Source organism: Plectropomus leopardus, chromosome 6, assembly GCF_026936395.1.
Source record: "Plectropomus leopardus strain MGB_pleo_1.0 chromosome 6, ASM2693639v1, whole genome shotgun sequence".
NCBI classification, from domain to species: Eukaryota; Metazoa; Chordata; class Actinopteri; order Perciformes; family Serranidae; genus Plectropomus; species Plectropomus leopardus.
This window is the reverse complement of record NC_142181.1, coordinates 11,784,948-11,810,298: the sequence shown is the minus strand read 5'-3', so window position 1 is coordinate 11,810,298 and position 25,351 is coordinate 11,784,948. Positions and strand designations below refer to the sequence as shown.

At 38.3% G+C, this 25,351-nt stretch overlaps 2 protein-coding genes and 1 long non-coding RNA gene across 4 annotated transcripts; 2 read left to right on the top strand and 1 right to left on the bottom strand.

Moving 5' to 3' along the window:
* The first annotated feature begins 74 nt into the window (after positions 1-74).
* LOC121943260 (transmembrane protease serine 2-like) lies at positions 75-9,929 on the top strand. Of its 2 annotated transcripts, XM_088078771.1 has the most exons (14): positions 75-445; positions 721-868; positions 1,846-1,938; positions 2,034-2,147; positions 2,847-2,976; positions 3,692-3,802; positions 3,904-3,947; positions 4,258-4,420; positions 4,789-4,961; positions 5,627-5,728; positions 6,281-6,423; positions 7,190-7,342; positions 7,633-7,668; positions 9,740-9,929. In XM_088078771.1, exons 1-13 carry the CDS (start codon positions 431-433, stop codon positions 7,654-7,656), a joined length of 1,413 nt encoding a protein of 470 aa, XP_087934897.1. In that variant the 5' UTR covers positions 75-430; the 3' UTR covers positions 7,657-7,668; positions 9,740-9,929. The 2 variants fall into 2 exon arrangements, with proteins under 2 accessions (XP_087934897.1, XP_042342683.2); XM_042486749.2 differs by lacking the exon at positions 9,740-9,929 and having other exon boundaries at positions 7,633-8,208.
* Positions 8,195-24,641, bottom strand: bace2 (beta-secretase 2). The gene is made up of 9 exons (XM_042486748.2): positions 24,077-24,641; positions 16,399-16,487; positions 15,984-16,200; positions 13,496-13,627; positions 12,787-12,921; positions 12,380-12,481; positions 11,823-11,972; positions 11,546-11,714; positions 8,195-10,039 (listed from the first exon to the last, which is right to left on the bottom strand). The coding sequence occupies exons 1-9, from the start codon at positions 24,362-24,364 to the stop codon at positions 9,798-9,800; spliced, it is 1,524 nt and encodes a 507-aa protein (XP_042342682.1). The 5' UTR covers positions 24,365-24,641; the 3' UTR covers positions 8,195-9,797.
* Positions 11,898-15,212, top strand: LOC148189336 (uncharacterized). Its single transcript, XR_015776788.1, has 3 exons — positions 11,898-12,035; positions 13,513-13,649; positions 14,760-15,212. It is a non-coding gene; the product is annotated as an uncharacterized LOC148189336 (long non-coding RNA).
* Positions 24,642-25,351: the final 710 nt, after the last annotated feature.

Here is a 25,351-nt window from a genome sequence, read left to right as displayed (position 1 = left end):
TTAATGTGTTTGTCTGTGTACAGTTCTTGTAGAGTTGTACCTTTCCACTGCGTACTCAGTGTAACACTACTCGCTCACCGCGCTGACGCTTCAGCAGATAACACTTGTGGGATGTTTGGACAGTCTTTATTGTGCTTGTCGTGTGCTCAGGAGGGACATTTTAAACCGATGCCCGTGAGGTGGGAGGAGCGGCCACTTGGATGATCATACAAACTCTTTGTGTCATCGCTGCAGTGTGAGGATGCAGAGAGCAGGACAAATGTGAGGGGAGATGCTGGACATGTGAGATTTGACCTTTGCAAAGAGCTAAGCTGTGAAACACTTTCATAGCTTTAATTACTCATGGTGTGGACATTGATACTGACTAGATCAGGAGGACGTTTTTTCTTCCACTGCACCCGTCAATAAGATATTATTGGTCAAACAGAAAATGACCACCAATCCGGTGAGTTTTAATTTTTTTTTGTTTAACTTGTTAAAATAGACCTTTACGGACAGATTAACTCTTATTTGTTTTATAATCATGCAAGTACTGAATATATTATTAGAAAAAAAATGTGTATGACTTTGTATTTGAAATACTGGGCAATCTCAGATATAGTTAGTATATTTACATTTTAGGCATTTTTTTTTTTTATTAGCTCAAAGTGTTAATTCACCATCATTAAAAGCAGCCAGAGTCTAAATTCTTCTGTCTCACCACTTTTGCTTTCCTGACAGTATCTGGACTCAGGTCCTAGTTTTATTCACGAAGAAGACGAGAGGAAACTTCCTCAACCCAGCCGATCAGAAGTTAAGCCTCAGTATGTTCATCAAGTAGCCTCGAAACCCCCACCGGAGATCAGCAGCTCCGTTCCCAAACGCAAAGGTAGGGCACAGATTGTCATATATTTAGCTTTTAATTGAACAATATTTTACCTCTTGTTAACTTATTTACTCCTATATATTATTTTTATTTTTTATTCTTTATATATTTTTTTATTTGTTTAATATGATATCCTGATGATAACAATAGCAAAATAAGGCATATTTTATATAACACAAAACATGCCTAAAACTCTTAAAATGGTACTAAAAAAGTCTGGAATCACTCTACCTCACCTTTTGTTAAGATAGAAATATTTTTAATGCACCACAGATGCGATATACATCTTTTTTTGGGGGGGAAAAATGAACAATCTTAAAAAGCCAGGTTTTTCAACTATTTGAGATAACACCATATTTAAGAAATTTGACAGTGTTTGATTAAAATATTTGGCGATTTTTGGAGTTGATGCATATGCAACCTGTTGTAGATAATCTATATATTATAGTTATAACAGAAATTCACCATCATCAAATTATAATATTTTGACATTAGATGTTCCTATCATCCCATGCCCACATGCAGCTATATTTTGCTTGCAATAAATATTCCTTTGAGATTTTTTTAAAAAATCATTGTCTGTGATGAAATCATATATCATCTGATCATTAGTTTCATACATTTATATTTAAATGTTTACTGTACATGTACCAAATTAAAATTGACCATTAATTTGGATATTGGTCAAAACTGATAAAACACTTTTTCAACTTAATACTTGTAGGCATAATGCAGAACTTTAATATCATATATACATATATACAGAATAATCGGGATCAAGTCAATTTAATTTTGATTTCCATATTCAGGACGACCATTATCCTGCATGTGATTTAAAATACAAATGTATGAGCTTTCCTTTAATAGATTCTACTTATTTCATTGTAAATAAGTCATAATGCTGCATTCATCTGATTGTTTTATGCAGAACTCTTCATACAGTAAAGCGGTGTGTGTGTGGGTGTGTGTCGCCCTGTCAGGTGTGAAACAGAGGTGCGTTAAGTTCACTGTGGCGGCTGTGATCTGCCTGCTGCTCCTCCTGCTGGTGGCTGGGATCCTCCTCGCTTATTACTGTGAGTGCAGGATTTAACTTCTCCCCCCACTGTCCACTGTAATAACTCCATCACCAGCTTTCTGGGAACTGAATTATGTCTGTTGTCGCCCCCAGTCTCCTCGTCCTGTGTGCATGGTAGGCAGTGTGGTGATGGAGGCTGTGTGTGGGAGTCCCAGTGGTGTGACGGAGTGACAGACTGCCCTGCAGGCCAGGATGAAACTAACTGTGGTAAACTAGGATGAAACCCACCTGAACATCCTCCAATCTGTCCACTTGACTTCATATTTGTGAAACACAGTCTATTCATTTTTTTTACAGCTAAAAGAACACTGTAATATATTTTTTGGCTTTAAATTTGATCAAGATTGAGTGTTTTTTTCTGTTAAATCATCAAACACACTGTCGCTTCACATAATTTAAGTTTGAGGCCTTTGTTAGTGTAAGTATGATCTTAAGTCAAAGCAGTTTATAGTATTTATATAGAACATTTAATATACAGAGGCAGCCCAAGTTTTAAAAATACACAGATATGAGAAATAAAAAAAAGCATCAAACTATTTACATAAAGATGTTTAAATTGATGTAGGAAGAAGTTTAATAGTTAAACGTTAGGCATAGTTATTAGTTAAAAAAGTAAACAGATTAAAATAAAAAGTTTAAATAAAAGTATAGTACTGGTAAAGAAAGATCAAAAAAGCAAAATAAATGTGCAATTTCAGAAAAAAGCTATATCATGACTATAAAAGTCTTTGTAAGAGTAATTATGTGGGGAAAAAAAACTTAAAGTGAAAAACTACATAAGATTTACTTTTAGTTTAAGCATTAAATTTTCCTTCAGACACCAAAGAGAACATGGTTGTTTATTGTCAGTAATCTGTGAATGTTACATGAGTCTGATCACCAACTTTTCCATATGTTTGTGCTCAGTGAGGCTGCATGGATCCAGTTTCCTGCTGCAGGTCTACTCGACTCAGAGTAAAACCTGGAGGACGGTTTGTTCTCACGGCTGGACCGATCAGCAGGGCAGAGCGAGCTGCCAGCAAGTTGGATACAGCAGGTGCAATGCTGCTGTGTTTCAGTCTGTTTGCTAGGAAGGTCATTTCTGCCAGTGGGATAAAAAATAAGATCTTTAAAAGTCTTTAAAATGAGAAACTCTCTTTGAATAAGTATCCCTTCTCTTTATTTTGAGATATTAAGTCAATATTCTTACAGAGTTTTTTAATTATTTTGAGATAGTGACTCATTATTTTGAGAAAGTTTCATTATTATGAGAGTTTCTCATTTTTGAGATTTTAACTCATTATTTTGAGACACAAGCTCATTTTCAGAAAGTTTCTCATTATTTTGAGATTTTAAATCATTATTTTACAAACGAAGACCATGCTTGATGTATGGCAAGAAAGTAGTTTTATTTGGATTTGGGGATTGCGAGAACTGAGACGAAAAGGGGAGAAGGTTTCGACACACCTGTATAGGTCTGACTGAATTGATGAGGTGGTTGACTTAACAAGGTGCAGAGGATTTAAATTAGTGGAGAGAGAGAGAAGCGTGCTCCTGTTCCTGAACTTCGGTTATAATAACTACATTTTAGGGAGTTCCTCATTAATTGAGAACGTTTTTCATTGTTTTAAGAGTGTTTCTCATTTTAATGACTTACGGGACTCTTTTCCCATCACATTGGTGGAAATAGACTTTCATAGTTTTCTCTGCGTTCTGACGTGAAGGATTCATGTCTTTAAATAGGTCTAATTTTCTGTTATGTGGTTTGACAGCGGCACATATTTTAAATCCGGCCAACAGATGACTGATTCTGACGACGGATTCTTAATAGTGAAGTCCCACTTTAACCCGGAGGCATCAATACTGCAACAGCTTGTGCTCAGGTTCGTGAATTGGTGGAGTTAAACCAGTATCAAATTGTTTATACTGAATTAATATGATACTAATTACACAAATATTTTGTTTTTTTTTTATCCATCTGCAGCGATACGTGTCCCAGCAACAGTGTGGTGGCATTGCATTGCACTGGTAGGTTATATCTATTTCTAAATAATAGGTTAAAGGTAAGGAAGAATGGAGTTGGACATGTTTTTACCTTTAATTGAATCCCTGAAAAACTTTCTCCTGAGTAGTTTCCTTTTTCAATGTGTACGGAAAACTAAAATGTCAGGAATGAATGGAGTGATATTACTCTCCTTAAGCTTATTCTGTCAAAGACATATTGTGCACTTGTGACATTCATCCCTGTAGTGGTGTGGTTCTCACACACTACGGCGTTTTTGGTGGAGAACCCTCTAGAAGTGAAATGCATCCTCTCTAACAGCAGTTTTGTCCTCAGATTGTGGGAGAGGGGTGAACTCCAGTAGGGCCTCTGGGGGCCAGATGGCCTCCTCAGGGGCCTGGCCCTGGCAGGTCAGCTTGCAGGTTGCAGGCTCCCATCGCTGTGGAGGAGCCGTCATCTCCCCCTACTGGATAGTCACTGCAGCACACTGTGTGGCCAGGTGAGGCATTTTCACATTATGAGACACAGTTATGTTAAGGGCCCCACGACCTTCCCCACATAACAGCGACACACACACACACACACACACACACACACACACACACACACAGACTTTGTGATGGTTTTGTGCCTCCTTCTGGTCACTTTTGTGTCTCCTTATGGTCATTTTGTGTCTACTTGTGGTTATTTTGTGTCTCCTTGTGGTTGTTTTGTGTCTCCTTGCCGTTGTTTTGTGTCTTAGTGAGGTCATCAGGGGGCCCTGACACTTTGGGTCCCTAGACCTGTGCCTGGCATAAGACTTCTTAAATCAGTGTTTGTGGTCTGATGCTGCCTGAATCCACTCTTTGCTGTCTCTCTCCTCTGCAGGGCCTCCAGTCCTGGAGACTGGGCAGTGTATGTTGGGATACTGGATCCTTCAGACTCTCTGTTTAACCCTGCGTACTCTGTGAGCCGCATTATAGCCCATGAAGGCTTCAACAGTGTCACTCGCATGAATGACATCGCTCTGATGAGGCTCTCTAAGCCTCTGGACATCACAGGTACGTATCGACAGATTTACGTACACAGAGGTGCCAAACCATGCAAGACACACACACACACACACACACACACACACACACACACACAGTTGATCCTATCTTAACACATTTTTCATAGAAGTCTGTTTTCCAGTTTAAAGAACTATATCTCGTTGTGACCAAAAATTAAAAGCAGGTCTGCTTATGGGTAGCCAGCTATTGTAGTTTGTTTATGAAAACATATAATAACAGTTATACATAACACATACTTATAGTTTATCCCTCATACTCTCAGTTGCCAGAAGCTTAAATAGTACAATAGTCAATAAATTCTACCCATCACGAAGGTCTTAATTTTCAGTTTTTGTTGAAACTGTTTTAGAGAGGTGTTAATGCAAATTAATTCAAATTATATCATTAATTTCTTCATGATATAATACAGCCAGCAGCATCACAAACTGCAGCCTCCAAAAATGATCACAAGCTCAAACTAAAAATTATAGGAAGGATTTGTTGCAGGGCTGTTGCATGAGACTGAATTAGTTTTAGCCAGGTTTAGCTAATAAACTGGCAACTGAGTGTTTATCCCTAACTCTGTGGAAACCAGCTGATGAATGCACAATGTGTCCCGAGAACATGGAGGTTGTAAGACTCAACACAATGACGTTTATTCTTCTCTTTGGTAGCCTCCAGTAATATTGGACCTGTGTGCCTCCCAAATGTTGGTTTAAACATCACTGCACCTCAGAAAGGCTGGATAACACAGTTTGGTTTCACGGTAAATGGAGGTGAGCGTGCATGTGGTTTTATGTTGTGATTCTACAACAAGATGTTTGAATGATATGAGAAATTGAAACAAATTAGCGAAATTTAGATACTATTATTTATATATCTGAATATATATACATATACAATATTTTTGTACCAGTTATTTTAGATTTTAAATGTGCCAAAATAAATGTACTCATTATGCAGAATTTCAGAATAATGTAATAATGTGCTGGATTATATACTGATGCCTTATTTGTGTACCGTAAATCACTTTAATGCAACAGGTTGTAAAAATGGGGCTCATGAATTCCCAAATGAAGTCTTTTCTTGAACACACACACACACACACACACACACACACACACACACACACACACACACACACACACACATATACATACATATATATAATCAGATTCTGCAAGGTAAATAAAGTAAAAGTACCTCCAAAATGGTTTTGGCTTTCTTGGTTTTGCTTATTATTGTGTACAGTCTATATGAATGAGTGATTAAATGACTTTAAATGAATGTACAGCTGCTTTCTTTTAATGTCTAGTTATTTTTGACAGACTCTGGCCCTCTGCAGCTGATGGAGGCTCAGGTGTCTCTCATTGAGACTGCAGACTGCAACAGCTCCATCGCTTACAATGGCCGGATATCACAGGACATGTTATGTGCCAGAGAGACGGAGGCAGTAGCTGACAAGTGCCACGTAAGACTAACCACATCCTCTCAGAGGGCTGAATGCTGAAACCAACACAAAAAAGATTTGCATTAATCAGGACTTGATACATATATTAAAACATGTCACAGAGTGCAGTTTGTTTTATTTAATAGCGAGTACCAGATGGTTGCAGTGTGACTGCTGTCACCACACTGGTCCACTGCCCTCAGGGGTTAATGTGTTTAGGCGCTGGCTTTAAATATATTCCTTACATAATGCAGTCGATAGATCTCACAGAATAAAGTCACTCAACGATGATAGCAGCAACAAACACTCTTTATAATGAGATATTTCTGGTTAAAATTAGATTTTTCTTGCACAAATTGAGCACTTCCTGTTCTAGAAAGAATTCAAACCATTTTCATGCTCTTATGTAACTTGCTCTGAGGCGTCATTAAACAAGACCTGCATTATGTTGTGTACATGGTAACAGCTTTAGATAAACAGTCCCACTTTGTGACTTAAAACAAACCACTCATACAGTCCAGACAAAAATAAATGTAAAGTTGGCACACTAAGGTGGCAGCTGACCATGATATCATGTTTTTTATGGCCCTTGGAAAGCCTTGAAGGACCTTGAATGCTTCATAAACTGAATGAATAACCTTTAGTGTTAAAATGTAAAAAAAAACAAAACGTTGACATTAGTGTAAAGCTCTTGATGTATAATGTGGGAATCTCTATAAGCAATATATTTATCTTAAAGAGTGTGTACTTCATAAAAATGTCAGTTTTGTGCTGAACTCTTTCCCAGACTGACAGCGGCGGGCCACTGGTGTCTCTGACGGACGGAGTATGGTGGCTCACTGGGGACAGTATTTGGAGGGGACACTGCACTGAGCAGAACAGACCAGGTGTTTATGGAAACGTCACATATTTTCTGGACTGGATCTACCATCAGATGAGGGTAAATACCAACAAAAGATTGACAGTTCAACAAAATCTGATACATAATTTGTGGCATTTAATTTAATCTACTCGCACGAGCAGATGCAGTAATACGGTGTATCTGTCTGGTGCTCTGAGTAATACTGCTTGACTCTCACTGGATGCACAGTGATTAAAACCTACACAGTGGAGTCTTTATACAAGCTGAGATTTTAAATGATATAGTTTGATTAATCTTAAGTATATCTATAAAACCCAAAATTATTACATGAAGCAAAAAACAAATTGTTTTTGTTTTTTTGTTAACAGAAGCATCAAGATGACCAAAGATGAACCACCTGAAATGTATGTTACCATTTTTTAAAGGTCCAGTAAGTGTGTAGGATTTAGATGGACATATTGTTTTCATTAGTTTATAATTACCTGAAAATAAGAATTACTTGTTTTCGTGAACTTAGAATATCTTCATAATTTTTCTCAAATGAACTTAAAAAGCTCCAACGAACAATGTTATCTTTAATATTTATAACAGAAGAGCTATGCATTCACCTGAAAAACAAAATCTGCTTTTTTCTGATTTAAGTAGCTTATTATACTGTTAAACAAGAGCAGATTTTTTAACTAAATGCATTGCATTTTAATGCTTTATTTTTTTATGTTTGTTTCCTTTTTGTTTATTTGTGTGAAATATATAAAGTTTTATTTTAGTTTGTGTAAATACGACTGAAACATTTAATTTAATCTGTAGTTAAATTGGAGCCAGTAGATGGAGATACAGCATGTCAGCACTAGATGTCACTCACAAACCACATTAAGCTTGTTCCCAGTGACTGTTCCAGAGTAACCTTTCACAAAAATAAACCTTTATTCATTTTGAATGATTTACATCTTTTATTTGGTCACAAGTTATTTTATTTACAGCACAGAGTATAAATTTGGCACAGAAAAAATTTGGCACAGAAAAAATTCACAAAAAGACACATTAACGTTACTCATACTAAGAATCAACAAGCACATTTTTCAGATTTTTTGTTTCTGTTTTTGCATATGGAGCTGTCACTAGTATAAAGAGACTGTTAAATGACATTTGATAACGTTTTATTGCTAACAGGACGGTCCACAGGCACCCAGTAGGAACACGTGTTTCTACTGTGTCAGTTTTAAGAATACTTTGGTTTCTACTTCAGTGTTTGTATAAAATGTGCAGTATAAATATGTACCCCTGAACATGTAGTGTCTTAAAAAAAAGCAAAGATTTGGAATAATAATACAATCACATTCAAAGAAATTTAAATATACACTCATACAGAATTAGTAAAATCACATTAATACAACCAATTGCATAACAGATCGAGAAATATTGATCTTTAGCGTTATATTACACTTTTGATTGACTTAAGAAACAAAGTGCAATTCAAGCAGAGTAAGTCTCAAACTTCTGATACTGTACATCAGTTTGTGTTAGCAGTGAGCTGAGACTTAAAGGCACTACAGGCACTGTAAACGTGTGTATTCTCTAGCTATATTCTTAGTATGAACAGTAAATGTTTGAGCAGCTTTTCAACCTACACGGGCATTCGTTTCGCTCAATAGAGCACTTCAAAATATTAAAGGCACGAGACATTACTTCATTGATCACTGAATGTAAAAAAACACATTAAGGCCTTTAGAAATGAATAATACACACTATGCCTGGATGTAAAATTAGTCACTTTTGAATTGTTCAAGAGTGCACCAATGGTTGTTCAGCACAGACTGTTTACTTCCTCCCCACCTGCCGTCTTGTGATTGTAAGGAAGAAACTCCACCCTTAGCTAACACTATCATGTTGTTATATGTCATTGCTGGTGTGATCATCAGTGTGCGTCAGGAGTTTATTTTGTGAAAAAGTGTTTCATACTATGTTTCACGCTTCTGTTTGTGTTAGTGATGTCTTACGTTTCCCAGAATACCCTTTGACAGCCCTTGAGAGAATAAGCATGAACTGGATTTGAGTGCTCTCTCAAACTACACTCCAGCTGAGTGTAGGCGGGGAGAGCGCTACCGTGAGCATACGAGTCTTTCCAGTTTAGAAAAAGAAAGTCAAACTGCCCTGAAGCAACATGACATTATGACCTTTTAAAGTTAAAGTCAGTAAAGAAACTGTTCTCCTTCTACGCTTGATGTCTTCCTCTGTCACATACAACACAGTGTGATCAATTATGAGTGAGAATAAGAGCGAAGCATAAATACATCACCGACAGCTGTTTTGCAGAAGTGTTTCTGGGTGGATTTTCCTGTCAAGAGGCGGTTGATATGTCTGTGTTAACCTCCACGGGCCAAGCTGATGAGTGCAGTCCAGAGTCAGTCAAACATTCAGAGGCGAGGGTCACTGTTGGGTGCAGGCCCAACCTCACCCCTTTCTCCACTGCTGCAGATGGACTCTGCGTGCTGTCCCCCCTATTCACCCTGTCCGCTCGTCTTTTTCTTCTGAGTCACTTGATACGATGGCGCACCAGAGAGGACTCATCGGTTATCTCCCCGGAGAGGTTTCTGCCTCGGCAGGGCAGGACCAGCAGGAGCAACAGGATGATGAGGACCACTGCGCAGACCGCTATAAGAGCGTAGGAGATCACCCACAGAAGAGGCTCCTTCAGCATACCGCCGGAGCAGTTGGCTGCCACGTCTGCCGCTGAGAAGGGCCCTGCGATCTCTGAAAGAGCCACTCCACCGCTCACTGTCGAGAGATGCAAAGGATAGTTGCAGATCTCACTTCTGACTGGATGAGTCACATCTTAAGTAAAATGTTGTGCTGGAAAATATAAATGCAACAGCCAAAAAAAAATCAAAATGGATCTGCAGATTTTTTTTTTTTTTTTTACAGTATTTAGTGGTGATCCAGACAGAAAATCTGCAGAATTCTGCATAGTGATACTATGCCTGTTATGTGAAAGACAATATTTATAAGTGCAGAGGGTTGTCAGGGCAGATTTTATAAAGGTCCTCTTCATAATCTTTAACAGAAAACCACACACTAAATTAGAATTATTTATTCAGCCCTGAGTAAAAGTTCAAATAAATGTATCTCAAACGTGTTCCTACATGTATTTTATTACAAAAGTGTAAAACCACAGCTGAATAAAAACTCAATGCATGATCTAATAGATTAGATTTACTTGTGGGAGCTTCTGAACACTACAGTTGTCTCAGACTGGCAGCGACTGAGCTACATTATTAAAGTCATTTGAGGTCGTTTGCTTTATTCAAGAGCAATGGCCAACAAGAATATCAGTAGGTTTTTTTTTTCAAAATTTTACCAGCAAGCTAAGAAATTGGAGTTGGCAACCCCTCTGTCACAAGCCTGTATCCTTAACCTTCAGCCTACATCTGCTCCAAGTCTGTTTGCTTAGTAACAAAAGTGATCTTTGTACTGTAAGATGAGCATGAGAGGCCTTGTCCAAGCTCTTGTTTACACAGAACTACAGGAAAGTACCACCGTTTAAGGTTTTACCATTGCTGTTTAGGTCATTATGAATGGCTTATTCTATTTTTAAGATTACCAAACCAATGTCTTAAAGCAATATTTTACCCATAAAATGCCCATTGTTTAACAATTATTTACCCCGGGGCGACTGTTTTCCGTTTTGTTTTTTCTTTAAATGCGTGTGTCATTTGGTAGCATCTAGAGTCTAAAATAAGAGGTTTTCTTGGGTCTGTGAACGCATCGCAGGCAGAGCTCACCATGGTAGTTTTTAACTCGCTGGGTGGATAATAATCTGTTGATCTGTTCACAGGTGATCAGATCTGATCACTTGGAAGAGAGGAGCAGCTGTTGGTAAATGCAAACATTTAGTCCCTGCAGAATGAACGGTTAAGTTTCACTTTTAATGCGCCTGATGTTCTGCTGCTCCATCTCTGCGCCGAGCGTGTTCTGCTATGAATAACTCAACGGTATATAGCACTCCAAATGAACGGTCCAGCTGCAAAAATAGAAACTCTCTTCGTGGCAGCAGATGTTTTAATTGTGGTAGCACGCCACGAATAAATTATTGTAGGGGACCCTTTGGTTTTGCTGTCGTTTAACGCAGCATCCTATTACTTCATCATGAATTTTCTGTTTTTGAATTCTTCGTTGACTGTGGAGACGTCAGAAAAACAAAGTTTAATATAACTGAGTAACACGTCATGTGATAACATTTTAAATGCTTTTCTGTCTTAGTAATAATTCTGTGTGTACCCTCACCAGCACAGCTACTGAGTGCGAAGCCCAGTCTCTGTTGGACGCGGTCAAACACCACGTAGAAGCCTTCCATAACCGTAGCACCAATCACTAGGCCATTCGCTGATGAAGACAATCCGAAGCGGAAGCAGTCCATTGTGCCGTCCACGTCTGTGATTGGCTGGATGTACAGCTGAGACGACGAGATGAACAGAGAAGATTGAAAGGTCAGATGAGTGTTCTTGCCTCTTCGGCTCATGGAGAAGAAGACATGTTTTTGTGTTTATGTTTATCCAGGTACCTGAGGGAGGATGGTGATGCGGAAGGACTGGCTGGTGTTCGTCGCCCTTAGGTAAATGGAGAGCTTGGGAAAAAACCTCCAGGGTGTCTCTCCCTTCATCCAGCATGCGAGCTTGGTGCCATCCCAGAATCCAGAAGAAAAGTCCTGGATCTGAACCACAGGGAAAGAAAAGAGAAACAGACAAAGGGGGGGACAAACAGACAGAAACAGAAGGTCAGTACGGCACCAAAACAGGTTTTGCTGTTCTCTTTCATTTTGCCACTTGGGATTAATCAGCAATGGATTGGGGTACATTAATTGAAAATGTTGCTTCCAGGTTCAAATTAACCTTGAGTATTGTTTGTATGCAGTTACAAAAGGTGAAAAATGTGTAAAGTAGAATAAGGAAGAAAAAAAAACAAAAGCATGTGCGCACACATATTTTCATAGAATAAAACTCCTGATCCTTCCTCTCAAAGCTACTACGTCCTTGAGCAGTGAGTGTGTGCTATCCTCCCCTGCATCGCTTTTGTCTGACAACATGTTTCATCACTGTCTTTGGAGAGACGGCAGCTTACCAGAGAGCTGCGTGTGATGGCTTCTACCACTGCATTGAAGACGTTGACAGGAAGACGCAGCAGTGTCGTTCCACTGTCAACTATAGCTTTATCCATGTTATACTGAAAGGAAGGGACAAAGAGTTAAGTGCGGTTGTATTTTTCTCGGTTCATCAGGCTCCTATGGAGGACCTTGAGCAAATGTAAAACGATGAAGTTCTTGAATACATTCAGTATTCAGTACTGCTGCTGCAGTGCTGCTACTTAAATTCCAGTTTTATCTCCGTGTTGTAACCTTGACACAATCAGTTTATCAAGAATTAATGTTAGCTGTCTTTGACAAGCATTCCTTTTCTGCGTCAAACTTAAAGATGTCATTTATTATGTGTGGTGTATGGTGGTGTTGCAAAGCAGAGTTTGATATTTACCTCTCTGCAGTCCAGCTCCAGATTCTGGTCACCAACCTCCAGTTTCAAAACCTCCACTTGGTAGTACCACTCCTCTACAATCGGGGTGTACCACACTGACCCCCGATACAGAGCTGGTTCAACCCCTCCCATGATCTGAGGAAGAAAACAAAAATACTTCTTCACTCATCTATGAGTCACAACCACAACAAAGCAAAGGTTTCTATCATCCCTCCACAATTTGGCAGAATGCAAAAACCCACATACACACACAAGCACCCTGCCATCTTATCCATCTGTCTGTGTCAGTGGGTCACATGATGGAGACGCAGTGAGCGAGGCCCCAAGGCCGTTTGTATAACAGTGACAGATCTGCTCTCAGCAGGATGCTATCTTAGCTTAATTAGCTCCGCTCTAACTAGACTGGGCCTCCAATGGAGAAACCACATTGACAAGGAGGATACGGGCTATTATGTTTCTAAAATGCACACAGTTTTTATGTCTGGTGCACTAGAAAAAGACTTTATTTTGTCTAAGGAGAGGAGTGCTCAGCCACATCTCCTCTATGATTGAACCACATAATTGATTCTGCACTTTACATAACTCTAAACACAAACCGGTTCACAAAACTACAGAATTAAAAGGCACAAGTGATACAAAATCTGAACAAACTTAGCAATCAAACCTTTTTTTCATAAGTTCATTTACTCAGCCCCTTCTGACAACTCACAAGACTGCCTCCTGCAGGGTCTGCTGTGCTGCTGGCCGACAGTCCAGCGCCACACATCTGGAGGGAAAAGATATCAGGAATTCCCAGCTGTTGCACCATAGAGTTGAAGAAGGGCTCCACGGACGAGTCGGGCTAATGAAGACACAGCAGATGGGTAATTAACTGATGTTAATCAATTTGAGATTTCAGGTTCTGAGCTTTACATTTTAAAGCTTTACTCGGGGGAGAAACTGCTTACGTGTAATGGAGTCATGTAATTAAATTACAAAATTAATGTACTTAATTAATTGTACTCCATTTCAATTACAGTTACTGAGAAAAATATGTAATTAAATTTTAGTTGCTAATCAAAGTGTTGGTGATTACAAAGAAGTTACATTTGAATATATTCTTTCGGTAAAAAACGTATGTGTAGAATATAACAATCTATATTCTTTGTTATACTGAAGAACTTTATGTGTAATGTAAGGTTTACGCTGCCTTGTTTAAAATGATATTTTTAGGACTTTTTGGCTTCATAGCCCAGTTTAAAACATTTGCTAGAAAGGTCATAATAATAAGTTAAATTGCTTTGATGAAGTAATTAAAATCATCTTATTTCTTACATTTTTAACAGGGTAACTGGTAATCTGTAGCCAATTACATTTAAGAAATTGGAGTTCCCAACACGGGCTTTATGTTTGTGAGATTACCCAGGCTGACTAATATTACATTCATTTTCTCTTTGCCAAAATAAAGACAACCAGTGACAAAAATTCTAAATTAATATGTTGTTTTTTTAAAAAGTGTGAATTCTGAAAATATGCAGCTGAACTTAAAAACTCATTTTGTGAGCTATTCTTTTTTATTCTTGAAGAAAAAAAGTTTAGCCATTTTACAAGGCTAAGAAAATAAAAAGGAAAAACAAATTAAAAATGATCAATTACTACTATAATTGATGCTTCAAGAATATGACCATAACCCTTTCTACTTTTTTCCCCGCTGAGGTAGCCATTCATGTTAAAACAATTAAGTATGCCTATTTGCCGTGTACTTAAAACATGAAAGATATGCAAAGTTAACTGCTGTTATTTCTCCCTAATGTCGCTACAGACAACAGAGATACTTTAATGTTGGTTAAATGTGGAATAATGGCTTTGAAAAGGTTGTGACTAAAACAATATTCTGACCACTGTGTATGAGTGTATTTGTACAAATACTTCCTGGTGTAAGTACAGTGGTATGCCCCTTGACTAAACAATGTTCTCGCTCCTGTTTTCCTCAGATAGCCTTTAATGGCAGTGCTGCCTTTTCACGTCACGCATGACAAACAGCCCTCAGGCAAGCTGAACCTTAATACTCAGGAGATGCCGACGGCACAAAGTGGTCAGTGTGAGACTATCTGCCCCTCAATCGCTGGCGTTTCATCCCAAGGGCTGCTGTAGACGGTGCAGTACTAAAGGACGTATTGTGCTGGTTTACGCTGACGCAGTTCTCATCCCATCAACACCAAATTATCACGTTAACGAGAGCCGACAGTGAGCCAAGCATCTTTTTTGTATCAATCTTCACGGATACTGTATATTGGATGTTTTTGTAAATTAATACACTTGACAAAAAAAAAGCAAAGCACTTTCAGCATGTGCTTGTCAAATATTCACTGTGATGTTCTTAAAGTGGGAATATAAAAAAACCTTGATTATGCAAAAGGCATCACACCCTTAAATAAATCACGTACACGGAACTATTCTGTTGTCATGTGAAATATTCATGACTCACTCAGATAAGATATCAGCTTAAAAAGTTATTTAGTGCAGTAAAAGAAATGCAGAATAGCAGGAAGTTAAGCAGTGCTGCTTTATCTAAGCCAATCAATGTTTTTTTTCCCTCCTTTGTGTGCACTGCATTTTTTCCATCATGAAGGGTCGGTATTTTCATAAGAGATGGGACTGACTTTGCTCGATAGACCAACAGATTTAGTCCACATGCTTGTTTGAGTACTGTATTTAATTCATTTTGAGTCTTAAAATGTGACTTTTCATGGCAACATCAGGTCCACAAGAAACGCGTACAGTATGAGCCTTAAAACATCAGAGCTACAGAAAGATGACTGTATTTTTTTAAACTGTGGAATTAGAAATAGTGCCTTTGATTTTTTTTCATTGTTGAATTTTACTAATCACTAATCATAATCAAAAAAAAATCTAATCATAAACAAAAAAAAGAAGCAAAGTCAGTCACTAGCATTAGTCAGTCAGCAACCATCTCTATTTATAAAAGGGAGAAAAGTGCTGTCTGATTACCACATTTCTTCACTGTTTTTGATAACACATGCATAAGTTTCATTTTTAATGAAGCCAAATTAATTTTTCAGAGTGAATCTGTTTTGATACTTGACATCACACTAAACTACCACAAAAATGAGTGAAAGAGGAATTCAAGCTTTTCCTGCTATTTCTGCGATCTAAGGCTGAGGGTAAGATTTAAAGTTTAGGAGCATCTCTCTCACCCGTGCCAGCATGGGATAGGCCAGTCCCAGGATGCCCTGCCAGTTGACGTTAGGAAGGAAAAAGCCTTCAGATGACAGGATGGCAGCTATGTTGATGGAGATGGACCCATTTGGGCCTTTGGGGATGGAGACAAGGTCAACACCCAGTTCACCTTCCCAGTTGCCCTGGGTGTACCTGACCGCCACAGTCCGGCCGGTAGACTGGTAGGTACTGGAGCTACACACAGGGGCAGAAGCCAAGACATTACCAAGGCCTGTAGTAGGTAGATAAAAAGCTACATTTGTGGTGATTTAGGACTAGGGCTGTTAAAGCTTAAACAGACAGACATTACATGACAAATAACATGTAATATATTGGTATGACTTTCCAAGGATTTGGGAATGAGATGAGCCTAGAAGAGTCACAGGTACTTACAGCGCAGTGTTGAAGTAGTGCGTGATAAATGGGTGTGGAGCTGCAGCTACTGCAAAGTTACTGCTGCCTGTGTCCACCAGGATGTTCACCTGAAAAACAAAAGGCACAGTTTGCTTTAACGTCCGTTACAGTCTGCTGTCCGCCGGTCCCACCCTGACCTACAGAGCTCCTGAGTCACAGGGTAAATATACCATCTGTAAAACAGCACGACACATTAATAACAAGACTTTAAATGCAACCGAGACATTTATTTAATTTGATTTAATTTAATTTTTAATTTAATTGAATTTAGTTCAATTCAATTCAATTCAATTTAATGTTTATTTAGGGACATAGAATATTAATGAACATCAGTATAAAATACAAATGTAAATATGCCAGAGTGCAGGGCTGCTAATTTCCATCCTTGGTCTCTTGGCAAGTAACAGATTTTTAAAGAAAGAGAAAAGAAAAGAAAGCAAAACAATACACCAATTCATACAGAGGACAAAAGTGCATAAAATGTTTGTATGCACTAATTACAATAATATGGTTGAGAAGACAAAAGAACAGCAGCACACTGAAGGAGAACAAGAACAACAAAATTCCCAACAGTAAATTAAAGACGCAAACATGATACGGAAATAAAACTGGAGATAGTGAAGAGAGAACATGAAAAGAGACTAAATAAAGACACAAAAACCAGACTGTTAGGTTCCATGCATGCCCATCTGACATATCCACACTGGAGTTCATAACAAAATACTTAAATAAACTCGTATGCCTGCTGTCACATAATGCGTCATAAATGGGCAGCAGATACTGTGTTTGATTATGATACAGTAAACGCAGCAGGGTTCCTACAAATTTTCCATTTCAAAATTCCATACTTTCCCAAACTTTAATTGCCAGACCCCTTAGTTAATTTTTTCACACCATATCTGGGTACAGATAGAATTAGTTGAAAAAAAGGGAAATAATAACAATTTTGTGGCTTCTGAACAGACTTATTTATTCACTGTGTCCATGGAAATAATGAACGCAGCCAAAAAAGTTTCCGTACGCAAAAGAGAAGAGTCCATTTACTCGTCTCATAACATGTACATAACTCAAAAATCTTAAAACACGCTTAATATTTGGTTACTTGTGATACTATACATATGCAATTCAAAGGTGTTACCGTATTTCTTTCAAACTAATTTGGTCGCAGATGTCTTGATTTAATTCAGTTAAAAGGCACTTTGAGCACAAGCCATACTTCTTGCTTTGCTTTTGATGCTCGCTCTGGCCTACAATTTCTCACACAGTGGTAAACACTTTGGCTGCCTGCTCCAAAAGCCATGAAAAGACTTTTTCTCTCTTTCTGCGTTCTTGTATGATCAATTTATTCTTAAAAATTCAGAATTTTATATTTTTATAGAGGCAATCGTCTGGGAACACTAATGATCTTCCAAATTCTCTTCTCTTTTCCCATACTTACCAAAACCTGGAAGTTACTAAAATCTAATTCCATATTTTTCGATACTGTGTAGGGAAGGAACAGTCTATGTTTTCATTGTTTTGTTGCAGGCTGATTATTCCTTAATGCTGAGCTCTGACAGGAAGTGTGTACTGTACAGCTGCATGATATCTTGAAAAGGTTTTTTTAATTTTACATTGATTGAGGTATCCTGACTGCAGTATCCTTAATTTCTGGAGATTTTTCACACAAACTGGCTTAGTGTGCACCTCTGATATAATTGCTCTCTAATGTGTGATCTATGAGTCAAACACGACAGCCACTGGCTACTGACATGACTGTATGACCTATCCAGCCATCCCGGTTTGTGTTATGTGCACTTTGGGAACCGGCTTACAGCAGTTAAGATAATGTTGCCTTCCAGGCATCAAGTCAACGAGCAGGAACTAATTAGCTCGCAGACTTCTGTCACCTCCACTACTGAGAAGTGGCCACATTAACACTGACTAGCAAGCATTCCTCACCATGACGGGATCATAAAGCTAATGCCCCATAGCCACCTGATGACTCAACAACAAAGAGCTCTATACAGTGGCTTCTCTGTGATGTCACATGACACAGTCTATGGAAATACATAATGCAAAATAAAAGGGTTCATTCAGCATGCTCAGCAGCACAGGGACAAACAGCAACTGCAACAATCAATCTAACACGGCTGCTCTGTGTTTCCCATTGTTTTAGAAAAACCAGAACAGCAGGAAGTTCTTTATTTAAGTTTCAACGTGTTTGATAAGCAAGAAACAAGGAATTCCAACAATTACATAAAGAAAGACACTTCCTCACGTGTGCTTCTTCATGCCTTTCACAAGTAAACCACATCTAACCTCTGGGTTCCTGCAGCTTAAGGCAATGTAGAGACTATTTTTAAATGCTACTCTGAATTGAGTTTAAACCAATTTTAATATCTAAAACTGAAGAACAATTTTGTTTTTCCTAAATGTTAATTGTAATGTTAAAAAATGATTTTGTCCAGTGACGAAGTTAGATTATCAATGTCAAATGTTGGAATACTCCCATTTTTGAGTGGAGCACAAGCTAGACATTTATTATATTATCATAAAAGTGCTAGGCATGGGCGGTATCACAGTATTACGGTACACCCGGGTATTTAAAAATCCAAATGGCATAATTTTGAATACCATAACAAATACAGACCCTTGTCTTTTTCATTAACTTTATACTATAGAATCTTTACTGAGGATGTTTTGCATGCAGTGTGTTGGCAGTGCACTCTGTCACCATCATATACTGTATACCCCGATGAAATGCCAGGAAGGTACAAAAAAAAAAGAGTATAAGAGAAGGTATGAAAAAATACTGCCCAATCCAAAAAAGTATCTATTTAGTTTACCAACTGAAGTGGGGAATATCTCGCATTTCTGGTTGGTTTTCTAGGCAATTTTGTGTTTCTCAATCTGCATGTGAGATTCCACCGCTCATTCCCATCATGACTAGTTTAAGAGAAGGAATTTATTAAATTATTTAAAACATAGATGTAACCAATTATTTTGATTTCACAATGCAACATCAGAAAAAAAAGATTAATAAAGTCCTACTTCCCATGTCCTAGCACTATTAAGACTTTTGAAAGATTAATTTAAGTCAATTTAATACCAATAATATTTTTAGAATAATGAATTCAAGACTTTTCAAGGATTCGTAAGAACCCTGAACCTGTTCATAATTATACAGCACAAAAAGGATCACAAATAATCCTTTTTAGCCAATGGTCACTGTCATGCTCAGGTGTGCATAAAGTAATTATGAAACAATTTTTTTTAAAAAAATGATTAATCAACAATGTCTTATCGACCAGTTCAGCCAGGCATGGGAAGCCCCAGTTGGCCCATCTGTGGGAGTCAGGCTTATCAGTTCCTCCTCAATGGACAGAATCTGGTCCCATCACTGCGACTGTGCCATCTAAAACCTCACTGCTGCCTTGCAGTTGGCATGAGTCCACTCCACACACAGGCTGAACCGGACAAACAGGCCAGATTGGAAAATACTGAAACCTTGTGTTGAGGGAGGGAGAGTAGGGGCATTTCCTTATCCACACACTGCCTATCTTTTCCAGTCACACTCTCCTCCCTCAGCTCGGCTGCTGAGCCTCGGGCAAATCTCTACCCCCGCTGCTGCGGCAGCCTGCAGTTGAGCGTTCACTGTCTAATTGGCAGTGGCTCCATGGCAGCAACGTGCATCTGCTACCTGTTTGTACCAATTAGCAGATGTGAGGCTCTCCAGCCGACACCTCAGCCTGGCTGTGCCACATGCTAACAGATGCAGCAATTAGAGGCTCATTTGAATAGAGTCTCATTTAACACCGCGGCCCTGTAATCACACCATCATTTAGTTGGAATAATATTGAGAGTATAACTCAATAGTATTGAGTTACAGGACATTTTGGTGCTGCATAACCAATCTCAACCAAAGTGGATTGATCTCTGCCGGCATGAATAACTGATATTAAGGTTTTGCTGCAACTATACGCATGACACATGAGTATAACGGCTGGAACATCAGAGGAGATATAACAAGAAGTGGACTGTAAATTTTAATGCCTGCCACAGAAATTGTTCTGATGCTCTTGTGTCTCTGCAACAGCTTATATATACAGCACTAACAAACATGTCGCACAAGATTTGACTCAGTCAAACATAGACTGCATGCTATTTTCCTTAAAGGCATCCTCTATGGGTGAAACATTTAAGGTAATATTTGTTCAAAAATAGTGCAGTCCCATCTATGTATATGTTCCCTTGAGCTTCTTCAGGCTCCGTGGAGAGCAAGTTACCTCACACAAGTCCCAAATATACCTTTTTTAATGGGGGGGGGGGGCAGATTAGATAATATCAAAATACCTGGGAGCCAGCTAGTTCACTCCTAAAAACAGCAACCCTCGCTGTGGCCATGTCTGCTACATAGCGGGAAATATCTTGTGTTAGGTAAACGTTAATCTTATTAACCTTCTGTTTATGAAACCATATTAGTTTCGCCTACATGGTTACTTCTTGGTACATGTCTGCAAACAGCATGATTGTCCTGCCATTGTGAGGTGACTGCAAGTATACGAAAAGTAATCTTGCTTGATTAACCAATATCGTGTTGTCATGTAGTATATTTTGAAAGATAAGCAGAGGGCTGTTTAAAATCGGTTTGAGGACCAAGTGGCCCCCGGGCTGGAGTTTGTACATGACTGCAGTAAACAAACAGGTGTGACTCGTGACATTAACGAATGCTATTCATACAGATTACCTCGCTTCAGGGCTTTGGTATTGTGTGTGCTGGCTCACTAGAAAAGCTTACTGGGACACTTAATGGAACTGAGACATCATTAATGTTATTCGTTGCACCGATGCTTTTTCTGCAGGTAAACATGTATGTCGTGACAAAGGTCTACTAGAGAACAAGAGGTGAGGCACCCTTGACGCTTTTAGTTAAAAAAGCAACCACATATGTCCTACATATATGAAATACTAATACACTACAAATACCACTTATAGACCATTTCAAATCTGACGACATAAACATTATAAAAGGCTCCTTTTTTTATTTCCTGTTGGATTGTTTTTGCGATTGCAATACGTGCTGCAATTCAAAAAGGAATGGAAATTTTTGCATTTAATTTTAACTTTAAAAAAGTAGAAACTGATGACGGTGTGATTTTTGCTGATGTCTCTACCAAAAACAAAGCATGTTTCGCCTTGAATATGATTTATAGGCCCACTACACTTCAATTATAATGGTATGTTGTGACAAATTTTAGCTTTATCTAAAACATAACAGCTACTGTGACTTGGATTTTGGCCATATTGTGAGTTTGATAATTTTCCAATTAATTGTGCAGCCCTATTTTGAATCATTGTATCTACTGGGGATTGATCATGAAAAAGCCGGATGGTAATGTCGAAATCTGTAATTTATCAACCTGTTGACTCTTTATTACAAATTATGAACCACAGCTGTGCCTGGTTATACATTATGTGTGTAGTTTAGAGTACCGCTTCTTCTCTATGCAGTCTGAGGATTGTCCTCAGGCATAAAATGTTGCTTTAAATAAAGTATAGTCTGAACAAACATTATGTCTGGGGAATTTCCTCCTACAAGCAACACTCAAACCTGTGGTGTTTGATCAGAAAAGCACATTCAGCATATTTCCCTACATCTGTGAACTGGTTTTAATTTGTGCGGGAACTGTACTAATGCTAAATTATCCTCTCAGAGGTTGACACAGGGCAGTGTCATGGCAGGCAGCACTGATAAGCCTCTGTGTGCCTGAGAAACTGAGCTGTGCCACCCAAGAGTCTTAAAGCTCTGATCTGTTTAACCTGAGAGGCCCAGGAACAATGGATCAAAAAACTAATGAGATAATTCACCTTTGGTTTAAGCTCAATTTCAAACGCATCTTCTCAGAAGACGATGACAAAGCGTAACCTTAAACCTACAACACCCTAAAGCGTCATGTATTTTTAATAACGACAGGAGAATCCCTCTGCCACCTCTGCTGGGACCATTTAGTGCCCCTTAATCATTAATATGATCTTGTTAGGCACTTTACATAATGAGCGGTATAAAACGACTTGAATTACACAGGCATATTTCTATGCAGCCAAAAGAAAATAAGCAGGGAACATGTCAGAACTGGGGTTAGTATTGTTTTGAGCAACTGTGGAGCTGTTCTCTGCTCTGGGAGCCTCATAATCCCCGTCAGCTGCCTGGTAAGAAACAGTGGTCCTCACAGGCAGCATCATGTGAGTGCATGTGAGCGGGGCTTTAGTCTACCTACAGACCCCAAGGCTGCAAAGACTTGAGCCAGCTGCTGCACCCTACAGCCATGCTGATGGTCCCAGGCAGGCCTGGAAATAAACAGCTGACTGTTTTATAAGGACAGCGATAGCAAAATATGCCATTTTAAAACTGCTCTTGACAAGAATTGTTGTACTGCTGTAGCCATAGCCCTGGGGTGTAAGAAACACACTCAACATCTTTTTTTAAGACACAAAAAAGCTTCAAAAGTTTGCGATTGGAGTATTTACTGATGCAGGACTGGGCGATATGGCTTTAAAAATCTATAAATATTTTTAAGCTGTATCGCAGTACAAAATGTATAGCTTGATATTTTAGAATCTCTAAATGGCTGTAAACTACTAAAATACAGATTTACAGGGTGCCTGGTGGCTCAGTGGATAGAGTGGGTGCCCCATGTATTGAGGCTGTGTCCTCGCCGCAGCGGCTGCGGGTTCGACACCAGCCTCGGCCCTGTGCTGCATGCCATCCCCTCTCTTTCTCCCCCTTTCACACTTGTGCTGTCCTATCAATTTTAGGCAAAAAATGCCCCAAAAAATATCTTTAAAACATATTTCTTAAAAATACAAAATTATTAAATGCACTACGGCTACAAATAAAGTAGTTGGTGCCTTTAAATAAAGTTAAATAAACTACTGTAATAATAAAGTTTAATAAAATACTGTTTTAATGTTAAATAAAATAATGTATGAAGTTAAAGTACTGTTAACTTAAATAAATCAAAGCGCAAAGCATTATCAGTTCATACAAAGGAAATAAACAATATAGCATAATAAGAAACAATAGACTTTAAAAAGAAAAATCATCATGTCGCACAGACCTGTACTGATGTATTTTATGTTGTAGAACAAAACATGAAAATCTCTTTAGCTTGTGTTAACAACAGACCTTATTATGGCTTATAACCAAAAACACCCAAAAAGCCCACTGACTTTTAGTTTTAAGACTCATTACTGGGGTTCACTGTTGACAATAAATTATTAAAGAGCACGGAGGGGAGGGATCTGAGTATGTGGGTACGTTTTCTGTTTCAGAGTGGAGAACATCAGAGTAGAATAAAACTCATTTGGGAATAAAAAAGAAAGATATTCTGTGAGTCCATAAAATGTGTCTCCCGTACATTGTCTATGGAGCAGCCCTGGACTTAAAACCCTATGACATCACAAGTTTACTCCTCTGATTTCTGTCCTGAGTGTCGTTACGTTCACAAATATTGATTCAACTTTCCAAAACCATGGCAATAACATACTGGAAGAATTTTCAATTTGGGTAGTATTCCCCTTTAACCACACAAAAAGAAAAACACCTGTAAAACTGACAGATATCCAAGAAAAACAACTGATATACACACAGTAAAAGTGTTTGTGGTAACATTACCTTTTGACCAGGTGTACCAATTGACATTTCTATGTAGTAGCCTCTTCCAGAGTCCCCTTGCAAGTTATTTACCATGTCCAGAAAGTTCACGGTACCAGTGGGATCAGAGGCCAGAGAGAGGCCATTTCCATCAGACGTTAACACGACTCGCCGAGTCAAATCCACAGTCGAGGACACATTGTAACTCCCTCTGTATATTTTGAGTGGTATCGTAATGAAACACTCGGACACGCTAAAGAAAAAACTAAAAGCAAATGCCCATTTGGAAACAGAGACAGTGTGAGCCATGGTGGTGTTACTTTTTGTAGCGATAACGTCTGGGAAGAGACTCCGACTCCTTGTTCAAAGTTTGCTCCTTAAGTTTTTAGTTTAGCCATCATGGAAACGCCTGTGCCGCGGCAACCGCCATCGTGGAAAGGCTGCCTCTCCACTGTCAAAACGAAGCTAAACACACAGACATTTTAATACTGAGTAACTAACGCTGTGACAAGTATTTGACCGCGTCGATGTACTTCTCCGAGATGTTTGGTCTCCAGAGTCCACACATTTCTTCAACTGTATCAATACGCACAAAATAGGACACGCGACTTCCTGTTTGTTCAACCTTCAAAATTAAATTAAACCTAAACGGTTATTTTGTATGAAACGTAAAAACAGTAATTTTGCGTAGGTATACGAGTCAAATACAGTATTGTTAGAAAACATCTAAAAATATCTATATAAGAAAATATCTTAAACCACAACAACAACAACAACAACAACAACAATACTACTACTACTACTACTAATAATAATAATAATGATTCTATCTATCTATCTATGGAAATAAGTTGCAGAACAGGCCAGAGGTGGAAAACAAATACAAGAAATAGAGATATATAAAAGAAATGCCTTGTGGCGCTTGCTTCATATTATGGTATAGTGTATGTTGCGTCAACATTTTGCATTTTATTCAAGTTAAATTAAATGACTTTTTTGTTGTAGTGTAATTTTGTTTTTATATTGTGATTTTTAAAAAAAAAAAAAAAAAATCATTTTGCCATAACATGAAGTTGACATATAAACATTAAAAAAATAACCACTTAACATATGACTCGTGAAAATAAAAATAATTAATAACTCCTTCATGAAGACAAGAAAAATGGTCTGGCATTTTAAAAAAATCTAAATCGGGGGAATAAGTGTTTAGCTATAATCAAACCATCGTACATCAGACCCAGACCCCCTTTTTATTTTATTTTGAAGGGAAAGTGGCCAGCTCACTGCTCTTATTTT